This window comes from Alosa pseudoharengus, unplaced genomic scaffold (genome assembly GCF_046254945.1).
Source record: "Alosa pseudoharengus isolate Yale_2024_CS ecotype anadromous, Long Island Sound unplaced genomic scaffold, YU_APseudo_1.1 YU_APseudo_1.1_scf_11, whole genome shotgun sequence".
Classification (NCBI taxonomy): Eukaryota; Metazoa; Chordata; class Actinopteri; order Clupeiformes; family Clupeidae; genus Alosa; species Alosa pseudoharengus.
In genome coordinates this window covers 4,187,084-4,199,359 of record NW_027468576.1, presented here as the reverse complement: position 1 = coordinate 4,199,359, position 12,276 = coordinate 4,187,084, and the positions used below count along the sequence as shown (strand labels likewise).

Sequence of the window (12,276 nt, the reverse complement as noted above, 5' to 3'; positions counted from 1 at the left end):
CAGAACAGTACACAAAATGGACCAGGTTATGGTGTTTGTAAAATAAAATACCTGGAATGTGAGGGTCCTCAAGGCCAGTGGGGACTTTCCATTGATCGATTTGAATTTTTAAATCATTCACCTCATCAATATCACCAGGGACTCTACAAATACAAAAAAGGGTACCGAAAACCACAAAGCTTGACAGGGTTGAGCATAGGCTTTTGGCAGAGGTGAGGAATACAATTGTACATTACACATTTTATACACAGAGGAAATTAAATGTGCCTTACATAAGTAAAAGCAAAAAGTTGAAAACAAATAAAGACAAAAGTGCTTAAGAGTACTCAAGCACACAGAAAGATAAAATGTGTTTAACCTTGATTTAAACATTTGAGGCAAAGGGCATTTTCTTTCAATTGCATGCAGCTAACAGCTAAATGCTGTTTTACCCGTTCTAGTTGTATATCTGTAAATGCAAATGTTTCCCACCTAAAGATTCCTTCAGTCTGATCTCCATTGAGTGCAAGTACTTCCTCAGACAGGCGTGTCTGTATCCATGGTAACTGTCTTTCAGGGTATCGTTCCTTCTGTAGTGACATAATTTCCTCTAAACAGGAACCAAACATGGAGGGGTTGAATATGGCATTCCGTGCGTGAATTATTTCTTCCAAACAGGGTGTATTCAAACCCTGCAAAGAGAGAAAAATAGTAGAATTGGGAAATCTGTTTAGTGTACAATTGATATTCATGAATAGAAACAAAATACATAAATGAATACATACACTACCTTTTTAGCACCTGTCAGGGCAGCCTTCTGGAGTCTCCGATAACAATATTTAGCATAACTGCTGATGGCCACACCTGGAAACAGAAATAGGAAGTAAGGGTAGAGCAATATATCTGAGGGGCAGTGTTGGTTTCTTTGCATACATGCAACTGTATTCAAATGTTCCTACCCTTGTTGTCATTAAGAGGGTCCATGTGTCTGTATATGTACCCTTCCAAGTAAGAGTGGAATCGGGGTGTAGGAGGAAAGAAAGCCAGACAGATGGCCATTAGCTCCCAGCCCCTCTCTAGGCTGTCATAGCGAAAGTTTTCAGTTGTTTGACGACACAACTGGATGTACAACTCATCCCGAAGACCTTGTAAGCTCCACCCCCTCACCACTATCTCCAGTGCAACAGTCAATGGTTCTGCCTTCCCTCGGCGATCTCCCATATAGGTCTGGATGAGTTTGAAGAGATCAACTGCTTCTCGTTTGATTATCCTATCTGATGTCATAATCATGGGCTTCTTAATGGCCTCACTGCTCCAAGCCAGCATATTAGCAATTGACACCTTTCTCCGAAACAAGCCCTATTAAGCAAATTAAAGGGAGGCACATATAGTTGATTATACTCCATCACACACTGTTAATGTGATATACAGATATTTTCATGCAACATTTTAATTAGTGTATATGAAATTATGAAGTTACATACCTGTGTGTGTGTATTAAAATGTTTGGATGCCCAGTTTTCAATATCAGTCTCAGAGGAGGGCTTTCTTAGAGAAAAATTTGGGAAAATGCCACAACTGGAACTTGGCATCATATTTCGGGCATTCCGCACATTCTCAAACTGAAAACATGCTCCCAAATCCTCTGACTAAAAGACAGAGAGAGATAATTAAATATATATTATTTATTATACACCCACAAACATTAACATTACCATGTCCTAACCAGTGGTTCTTTGCCTAACTGCTACAATCTGATAAAGAACTGCATCAGCAGGCGAGAAACAATGTATTTTCCTTTTCTGTATAAATGTACATATTCCTCCAATTTTTGTGTTTGTAAGCATTGCTACTACCATTTACCACAACCACTTTCGATTTCGAAATTAATGTCATCCCCTCTCGTCACTGATTGACCCACCATCCTGGTGGCTAAGGAAAACGTAATCACATGGAGATGAGCCACACTAGTATCTCAGTTAAATGAAAATGAGGCTATAGACCTCTCCGGAATAAGTCCCGCCTCCGAAGCAGCCATGTCCACCCAACTTCCGGGCGTCGAATGTCTATGGGAAATAACATGGTGTTTCGAAATATCATACCTGTCAAACATCTGTAGGTGGCGAAGTAGAAAAAAATGGTAGGCCGATTGGCCTACACACTTCTGCCATCTAGTTTCCACTGGATTTTTTGATTGTCGGTGCCGTTAAAGTAGAAATATATCAGTAAGAAGCACTAAGCTAACGCACGCTTCAGACGCCGTGACTCCCCCAGTCAAGGTTGCATAGCAACGGCAATGTTTCAGTTTGTCTTCACCGAAATGGAGTTCGTGGCACCAAAGTCTACAGAGGTAGCACTAACCCTAAAATCATCATGTTTGATAGGTTGTTAATACATTCTGAAAATGTTACTGTTCTGATCAAGGTCATGCAAAATAAAGTTATCGACTCAATACGACTCTGCCTCTGATTCCTAGTCTGCTTATCATTATCTGTTTTTCGTGAAAAAAAATCTCCTCTCGTCATGTCTTTAGTGTCTTTGTCGGCGATTTCTTTCTTTTTCAAATATCTCAATAACAGCCAACAAACTCGCAGTCAACCCAAAGTCTTGTTGAAAAGAGGCTGAACCTTGCAAACGATTTACTTTTATAGACCACTGAAATCACGCATGAATCACACGTGAAAATGACCATCACGTTAGGTTGTGACTGGTTGTGAGCAAGATCTAACGCCCTCCTCTGCCCGCGTACATCGGAACTAGCTCCCGGTTAGCATTAATAATCGTTTACTACTTTAACGGCACCGACAATCAAAAAATCCAGTGGAAACTAGATGGCAGAAGTATGTAAGCCAATCGGCCCACCAGCTTTTTCTACTTTGCCACCTACAGACTTTGACAGGTACGACTTTTCGAAACGCCATGTTATTTCCCATAGACATTTGACGACCGGAAGTTGGGTGGATACAGAAGTTATGGAGGCGGGACTTATTCTGGAGAGGTCAATAGCAGAGTTGCCTGTGACAGTGAAATGACAATGGGCCAATCCCAAAGTGAGCCCTGAGGACTAAGGACTAAAGACTGACAGGCTTAATTGATCTTAGGTGCTAAGTGAGTGAGTGTGTGAGACCACATGGGCTCAGTATAAATGGGATTGGGACAGCACTTCAGATGTTTAATAACAAAGACGTTGCTGACACATGCACCATGCACGTGTGTCATGCTGTTGTTTACTTTTGTAATTTCCGGATTTCCCTATGGAAGTGTATGACGAATGTCTGAGAAACTCCATCGCTACCTTGCATGCCTGGCATGCATGTGTGTAGTGCTATAAAGCAATTTGTTAAATTGCGAGACCGCGAGACTTTCTGACTCTGAGGCCGGCGGTCTGCCGGACCAAAGTTGCAAGGCTAGTTTTTCCGCTCACAGACGGTAGGGGGAAGCAAGATGGTCACCATTAAATCCGGAAAAAAACATTTCAATGACTCCGAAGCTGTTAAAGGAACACGCCACCCAATGTCAGTAGTAATATATGTTCTTACCTTAACTTTCACGAGTTGAGTCATACCTCTCCCGTGTCGGTACGTGCACTCAAACGCTCTGGTGCGTGGCTGGACTGTGTTAGCATGTTGCTATGCTAGCGGGCTTTGCCGTAACTAAGCGTAGAAGTAATCAAAAACATCCACGTTTTCCCGACTTAAATACAGTTGCACGAGTAGTTGATAGAAATGCTACGGCCACGCAACATGAAACGTGGCGATTTTCCAAGCGAATAAACAGGAGAACTACAATGTGTGGCGCAATAGCACTTGGGAGTACTTCGACCTAGCGTAGTAGTATTGTTAACACCTAATTGTAGATCCTATCCACCACAGAGTTTAGAATCCATGCTGGATCGACCCTCAGCCTCTCCCTCCCCTCTGAGCGAGAGAGAGGCACATACACTAGAGATGCGCTGATGGGCTATTATTTCAACCATAACTGCATAGCAAAACTTATCATCCACCAGCACCAACGTTTTTTGACCAATTTTCGAAACGGCACCCGCCCACCATCCGCTGGTTGTTTTAATGTAGGCTATATGGGTGATGCAGCGCTGCTGACGTGAGGCTAGAAATCCTTTCCTGTGCTAGAAAGACTCCAAATAAAGTCTCCAAATAAAACGCACATCGGCCTGTTGCCTATTCTGCCAGCTTGTGACAATATATCGTCCAAAATGCTTGATTGCATTGCATTCTCCACATTTTTAGCTAAATTTTCATGTACCACATCAGCATTTTTGTTCAGTGAATCTGTTGTAAATTGCTTTACAATTACCGTCGGGCCTATAGGCCTATTGCCTGGCTTGCCTCAGCTTCGATCACATCCTTTTACAATTTTATCGTTGTAATAAAAAACGCAATTTGCCACATAATTTCAACATGCTCCTGGCCTACTAATTAATGCCTATTGTACTTTATTTTTTGCAAAAAGAAAGAAATCCTTGATAAAATAACAAGTCATTCACATTATAGGCTACTTTACACACTGTTATTTCAGGGTGACTGACAAGCCTGTTCTGAAGACTCCCATTTATTTTGACTGCACGAGCGCGTCTTTTTCAGACAGACAGCGCAATTCATTTTAAAGCAATTTACAAAAGATTCATTGAACAAAAATGCTGATGTAGTACATGAAAATTTTGCTAAAAATGTGGAGAATGCAATGCAATCAAGCATTTTCGACGATATATTGTCACAAGCTGGCAGAATAGGCAACAGGCCGAACACAGTCCAGCCGCGCACCAGAGCGTTTGAGTGCACGTACCGACACGGGAGAGGTATGACTCAACTCGTGAAAGTTAAGGCAAGAACATATATTACTACTGACATTGGGTGGCGTGTTCCTTTAAGTTAAGGTAAATTAAGCTAAAAAAAAACTGTATAGTTACCCTTTAAACATGGCATTGCATGTAAGAACAGACTGCACATGAATGCAACACACAACTGTAGTACTGAATGGCAAGCTGCACTTCTCTTTCTCATGCATACATTTATGGCAAAGGTCGAGGTAAAAGTAGGAGTTTTGTGCAAAAACATGAGAGCAGAGTCTTAACAGCGAGACATGGCTGTTAGTTTAAGTGATGCTATGGTAACACATAATAATAGGGTAATATCAAGTTGATTTGATCACTTGCATCTTTCAAGTTTGTGTTGCTAACCTACCTACAGTAGGATATAGGATTTGGGTCATTTAGGCCTACTATTTGGGTTTAATGTAATTTAGAAATAGGTTACGCAACCATGGCAAACTTTTACATCTGGAGAGAGCTCCTTGCTAACTATCCCGCTAGCTCAGGTCACATCTGTCAGTAGTGCTCACTAAAATAATTAATGAACATTGCTAGACACTTAGTTAGAAAGTTAGAAAGATTTTCTTCAACTTGTTAGTTTTTTGAACATTAATTTTATCTAATGACATAGAAAACATAATCAATTGCATCCACATATCCTTATGCACTATGCGGAACTTTTATTCACTAGCCTAAAATCATTAGACTGAAGGCTAATTACTCTCACATATTTCTTAAAGTGACAGGCACTCAATTACACCTACACATCACCATACACACCACATTAAAGATATGCGTAATAGTTTAAAAATCAATATGGACTATTTAAATTACTAAATATCTTTAGTTAATAGTAATTATGCAGATTATAAAATACTATACATTATTAACTAAATACACTTTATATGAATTTCAAAATATCAAACATATTTCAAAATAGAAACATATGACATAAGCCATCATTTTCCGTGTGTGTTTGTGTGTGTGTGGAGAGTCAAGCAGAATCTAGGATGGCCACTGGTGTAAATGATCACACTACAGTATATTCAATATTACTGATGACGTCAAGGTGGTGGGGGCCCCAAATCAAATAGATTTTTAAAAAAGTATCGAAGAAGTAATGAAATCGCAATTCTTGACTTGATAGCGCATTTCTCTCTGGTTTGAGAAATGCGCCAAATCGACTGAGAAAAACTGTAGTAAAAGTGTAGTAAATCTTGGTAGATAGAATCATCTGGGTAGTTCCATCAATCAATCGCAAAAACGTTTGGTGGATATTTTGCAGTTGTCAACATTTTAATTGCATTAGTTTGGCTACATTGACCCTTTACATCTATACCTGAACACCCTCCAGCTGAGTATTTCACTTATCATAACATTTTAAATTCACACTTACTCATCTTGAGTGCATGGTGGTTAGACACAACTAATTACATACACTCATTTACACATTGGAACACAACAGAAAAAATTTCTTTCATTCATTATACGTTGGGTGTGCATTCTCAGTAATTACTATGCATGATGCAGTTCTATAGATGCTCTAGTAAATGTGTAGGACTATTTTGTTTTACTATTTACTATTGTCAGTGTTTTTAATCACAGATCTTGCTATTTTCTACCAAACAACACTTTCTAGACACAGTCCTATTTTTTCTTCAATAATAGTTAATCAATGGTTCCTTTCTTGATATTTTGTCCTGGGCTCATCTCCTCCATGCAAGTGTTAACAAGTTTGACCCTAATTACTGTACAGACATCAGTCACATCGTACCACGGTGGTTTAGCAATAACAAAGTTAACTTTTTTAGAAACACACCCCTGCTCAGTTCAGGTCATGGATTTTCTTTTTTTTAAATCAGGACTCCAAAACCCAAAAGCTGTATGCTACTCCAAACACTCAAAAAATACCTTTTAAAGTAAATTTGCTTGTATGTGGATAAAACTAGAGATTGATAGGATATGAGTAGGGAGAGAGAGATGGGAGTAGGATTGGGAAATGACAGGTCAAACACAAAACCTGTGTCCCTATGGGCAATTGGACCCAAATGCCATATGGATGCTGCCACTTTCACCACAGCTACCCCAAAGTCAAGTTAACAACGTTATCCCAGTGGACTGGACATTAATAAGGACAGAGGAAAAACTATGAACAGCACATTTTCGCTAACATGGCATTAGAAGAAAACATGGCTTTATGGTTGCTCAGCATGGAATACTGTGAGAGGTTGTAGTCATCTTCAGCAGTGTAAGGAACTATCCTTCTCTCAATGATGAAATATTGGAGTAATCTATTTTCAGACATGGTTTTAGTTTATCAAGGCTGGATCTACTGTTTGTACTCGTGTAAGGATCTTTTGAGATCTGTTTGCTACAGCTGTGTTTTGTTTGCTGTCCCTTTGCTGAACATTTTAATTTTTAAAGGACACTACACAATTATTTTCCAGGACACAACTAGTAAGTTTTGTTGTAAAGGATGGATGGATGGAAAGGGAGAGAGAGGAGAGAGAGGAGATAGATAGATAGATACTTTAGGATACAGATAGATAGATAGATAGATAGATACTTTATTGCCACACAATAATTACAAGGTTTAGACACTTTCCAACAATGAGGCCATCCTACCAGAATACAGTATGTTAACACTGGCTGAGATCATTCTGAAATGTAAAGTAACTCTTTAACATTATCAAGTTTCTTGGAATCATTAATGAACCCTAAGGTTTTTCCAAATGCATCTTCTATGTTATTAAAATGTGTAGGACAAAATGAGCACATGATAAACTTACAGGACTTAATATTTTCTTAGGACCCTCCATAAAAACTTAGGAAGATATTTGCTCAAGGCAATTACACAATATCAACAACATAATAAAACACTGTTAACAATTAAATCTGGGAACAGTGGTCCAAATTTTGGAACAAAATCATTTTGAAAAAATATATGAAAAACAACCAGTTAATAACAGCAATTAATAAGACCGATCAAGCCCTCCTTTACAGTAACTGTTCAAAATAGTTAATCAATGGTTCCTTTCTTGATATTTGGTAATGACCCTAATAATGGCAAAGGCATTGTGGCCACTGCACTGACCAAGGGAAGATGTCCTGATGTACTGGACAGTTTATAAAAATGCTTTCCTCTGAGTCTTTGACATAGGTACAAAAGATCATACAGATGTACTTGGCCTTTTAAAGTGGACTGCAAGAAAGAAGGTGGAGAGAAGGATACACACTGTAAAAAATACAACTTGCCTTTAGTACTGCCAAATAACTTTTCTGACTAAACAGAACTCAAATAATCAAATAGTGTAGTGAAACTCATTATAACAAGTTTTCACAACTAATTTGGGAATTTCACCTAACAAACTTAAGAAACTGAGTTGACTCAACTTGTATAATTAAGTATCTATAAGAGAGAAGTTTCCCAAAGTTCACTGAACTTTTTAGTCAAGTTGGCGCAAGCGCATTGTTTCCTAACGTATCAAGGCGACCTGTGGGCTGCGGCTTGAATTTGTCAGGAGGACAGAAGCCAGACACCTTCCCTACCTGTATGCAGCGTGGAGCAAATGACAACAGCGTTGTCAAAGGTAAGTAAGGCATTTAGTTTTATCCAATTGTTATGATAGTCAGTCTTTCTCGGTGTCGTGTTGCTTTAGCTAAGCTGATCTGACTGCCCACATTCCGTTAGCAGCTATCACTAGCTAACGTTAGTGATGTCTAGTTATGACTGTGAATGTTAGAAGCTTGCAATGTTCTGGGAAGACATAACCGATAGCTGCTAATGCTGAACAAGGATGTTCCTAAAACATTCACTTTCAGGAACAACTTTGTGTAAAATGGATGTCAGCAAGGAACGTTCTTGGAAATAGTGTGGTGTTGAAATAGTAGCTGCTAGCTATTAGGCTAAGCTAGCCTGCTAGCTAATCTTAGTGGCTAAATTCCACCATAGTGATAGCCATACAGCTCAATTAGCTGCTACAGCTCAATTATCAAGGCAATGCAATAGTATAATTGTCTGGTTAGCTATTTACCTGTTTTGCTGAAAACATGTATGTTCCTAAAATATTAACCTTTATAGAAAGACCTTTGTATTGGATGCCAGCGAGGATAGCTATCTCACTGTGGAGTAAGCTAAACCCCCTCACTCCCGCCCAAAGTTTTTAGCAATGTCTTCCAACTGCTGCCACTCGATCTGCAGAGGCGCTGCATATAGGTTGAAAAAAATTAAATGGCAATGTAATTTTTAATGCAACATATGTCAATAGAATGCAGGCACATAAAACAATGGCAACCCCACATTCGCCGATCGCGCTCCCTTAAAAATGCTTGATCAGAGCCAACAAATGGACAAGTTATAGCTTCATCACTACAGTACGTAAATGTCCTCCAAGATCTTTAAAAAAAGTCCACTACACTACAAACCTATATAAAAAAAAAAACAATTTTCTATTCTTGTTTGTTGTTGCAGACTCTTCTGTTGCTATGCAATGTAAGGACTGTCCATTTTCTCACCCGGAGAGACCCTCCTGACCCATTACAGGCTTCATCACGGTCACTAGGGAAAAAGCTGGCTCTGCCTCCACCCCCAGTGCGTGTGCATCTTTAAGACTTCAGGTAAGCTTACATTAAAATTTAATTTGGCATGGTACCATGCAAAAGACAAATCACCTCAGGTCGAAACTACATTCAGTTGTCAATAGTGTACATTCCAATGTGATTGCAGTGCAGTGGACTTTTTTAAACATCTTGGAGGACATTTACGTCGTGGTGAAGCTATAACTTTCCATTTGTAGGCTGCGACCATAGCATTGGCAATGTACAAAACTTTGCGACACACAAAAGTAGGAAGCACAAACTTCATAATTAGGGAACTCGGAAATGCAGTAGGTGCACCAGTTAATGATGAACTCAACGTGTTTTAAAATGTATGCAAATTATCGCATATTTAATTAGATACTGCCTAATTTGCATATGTAAACACTAAATTACAGAAAACTTGTAATACTTTTTTTTTCATATTAATGTAAGTAATACATTAATATGAGTATAAGTAATACAACTGGGAAAGTTTCATAGTGATATCTGCTAGTTAAAAATGTTACCCTATTCACCTCTAGTGTCTCGCGTTCCTCTCCTTCTCTTTACATTTTCTGTCCTGGCCTGGTTGCACCAGATGGTCGCTAAAAGGCACACGTGCGGAGAACTTTTAATTTATTTTTTGCAAATTTAGTGATGTAGTTCTGTGCTTTTCCACCAAGGATGCAGATGCTGAGGAGGACTAGAGGCATGAAAATTGGAATCTTGACCGTCATTGAAGACGACCACGCCATGAAAGCACCGGACACTGTCACCAATATCGCCATCGTCCTGGAAGAGACTGTTGTTCTACAGGACATCTTATACTTATACTCAATGCTTATGACCCCTGTATTTTAAGGAAGAACATTTATTTATTTATGATACATTATTCATTCACAAAGAAAATTGGTGTTCTAATATGTTGGATATTCCCTCATTTTTTAACTTAAGGCATTAAGATCAATTTCCAAAAGATGATTTAATATTCTTCTTTTTAGTCAGCTTTTGCAGAGGTGCCAATAATTCTGGAGGGTACTGTAGGTCAGGGGTGTTCACACTGGCTAAAAATAAAAACATAGTTTGATCTATTTGGATTTTTGAGTTGTTATTTACACTTGTTTTTGGTTAGAGTCAATGTATTAGTTGGCATTAATATATATTTTCAAGTTGGGAGCATTTGTTGATTCAACTTGCTTATTTAAGTTCTTTACTGTCAAGTAGAACTTATTCAAAAAAGCTAGTGAAATGTGTTGACTTGTTTTTTTAAGTTGGAAGAACTTTTGATTCAACTTGAATTTTTGAGTTGCCTACCTAATGTAAGTCCACCTTACTTACAATACTAAGTTGGCATTACTAGATATTTCAAGTTAAAAGCACTTGATTCAACTTGAATTTTTGAGTTGCTAACCTACTGTAAGTCCACCTTACTCACAATACTAAGTTGGCATTACTAGATATTTCAAGTTGGGAGCATTTGTTGATTTAACTTGATTATTTGAGTTCTTCACTGTCAAGTTGAAATTACTCAAAAAAGCTAGTGAAATGTGTTGACTTGTTTTTTTAAGTAAACACAGAGAGTTTTTTTTACAGTGCAGTTCCATTTCAATATGACAGCATATCCAAACACTAACACTAGCATATCACAAATATTAACATATGAGCACCCACAGACATATTGGTAAAGATGCCTGTGTGTCAATTTCAGCCTCAATTTGCCAGTTGCCATCAGACTATAGAAGATCCTGACAAAATCCCCAAATTGACCGATCGCAAGCCCCACCCATAGAACGCAGATGAGCCAATTGCAGTTCAGTAGACTTCTGCGCAGGCAGAGACACTCCGACATGACAAAAATGACCACAATAGGTGACACTATACAGCTGAATGGGACTTTTTTCCCCTTCATAGATATCCTCATACATTTATACCAGTTTAATCTTCATATTAAGATGCAAATTAGGTAATATCTCATTAAACATACGTACATATAAACTCTTGAAGCTGCAGATTTTCTGAGGTGATCACAATGTTTGGTAGAAAAACAGTAGTTCCTCCGCTCTTCTGTAGGTTGCTATCTGCTGCGTCAACAGGAGGACTAATTCTAGCCAAAGACAGGGGCGGAGTGGGGCACTAAAATCCACCGGGAAAATTCTGACGGCACCGGCCCCCCTTTTTGTAAATTTAAAAAAGGCCTAGCCTACAGACAATGTCAACCTAATAACACAGGTAATTAAATAATTGAAAAACCAGGCACTTTGAATAGAAGAGAACGATTAAAGTAGGCCTATATAGGCTTACATATAGACAGTTCCAACGAGTTCCACAAACCATTCATAAGCCTGAGTGGCCCATTAATTAGTCCCAGCCAGGCTAGGCCTAGGCTACATATCAACATAAGAGTTTCTGCCTAGCAATAACGTCAATGCTTTAGCTCCGCTAACCTTTCTCTCTGCCTTCCATCCATGTGTAAAACAGCAAGCAACCACGCAAATCCGTCGACTGTCAAAAATCCTGTAGTTTACCTCGAACTTGATCGATCATGCCATTAGACGAGGGGCCGCACATTTATCCCCCTACATTTCTGTAAATAGACTTGACCTGCAATTGGTTCATTGGATAAACCAGAAACACATCCCCCATTCCCAGGAGGCTTTGCTCCATTCTAGCCTTAGGCCTGCGTTAATTTAAGAACAAATAAACAAATTGTCATTTTTTTTATTTGTGAGCATGAAAGTTCTGTAACGCCTGAATAAGCCAAAAAATGTATTAAGATAAAAAAAATAATCCTATAGCCTACACAAAAATCAGCATGGGAGAGATGAGGGATGATGGGACAGATGATGTGCAGGGTAACCATGAATGACATATAGACAGTGAGCGAGTGGTAT

General features: G+C 38.9%; 1 protein-coding gene and 1 long non-coding RNA gene across 3 annotated transcripts in view; one reads left to right on the top strand and one right to left on the bottom strand.

The window, feature by feature from the left end:
* Positions 1-12,276, bottom strand: part of arhgap39 (Rho GTPase activating protein 39) — a 106,251-nt gene that overhangs the window by 24,394 nt on the left and 69,581 nt on the right. Inside the window, exons 4-8 of the mRNA XM_076277783.1 lie at positions 1,464-1,628; positions 939-1,338; positions 770-843; positions 472-671; positions 52-143 (exon numbers count right to left, since the gene is read on the bottom strand). Coding sequence (XP_076133898.1) covers positions 52-143; positions 472-671; positions 770-843; positions 939-1,338; positions 1,464-1,628 — 931 coding nt within the window. The remainder of the gene's footprint in view (positions 1-51; positions 144-471; positions 672-769; positions 844-938; positions 1,339-1,463; positions 1,629-12,276) is intronic.
* LOC143116593 (uncharacterized) lies at positions 8,053-10,385 on the top strand. Of its 2 annotated transcripts, none has more exons than XR_012985874.1 (3): positions 8,053-8,397; positions 9,279-9,424; positions 10,069-10,385. It is a non-coding gene; the product is annotated as an uncharacterized LOC143116593 (long non-coding RNA). The 2 variants fall into 2 exon arrangements; XR_012985873.1 differs by having other exon boundaries at positions 8,053-9,181.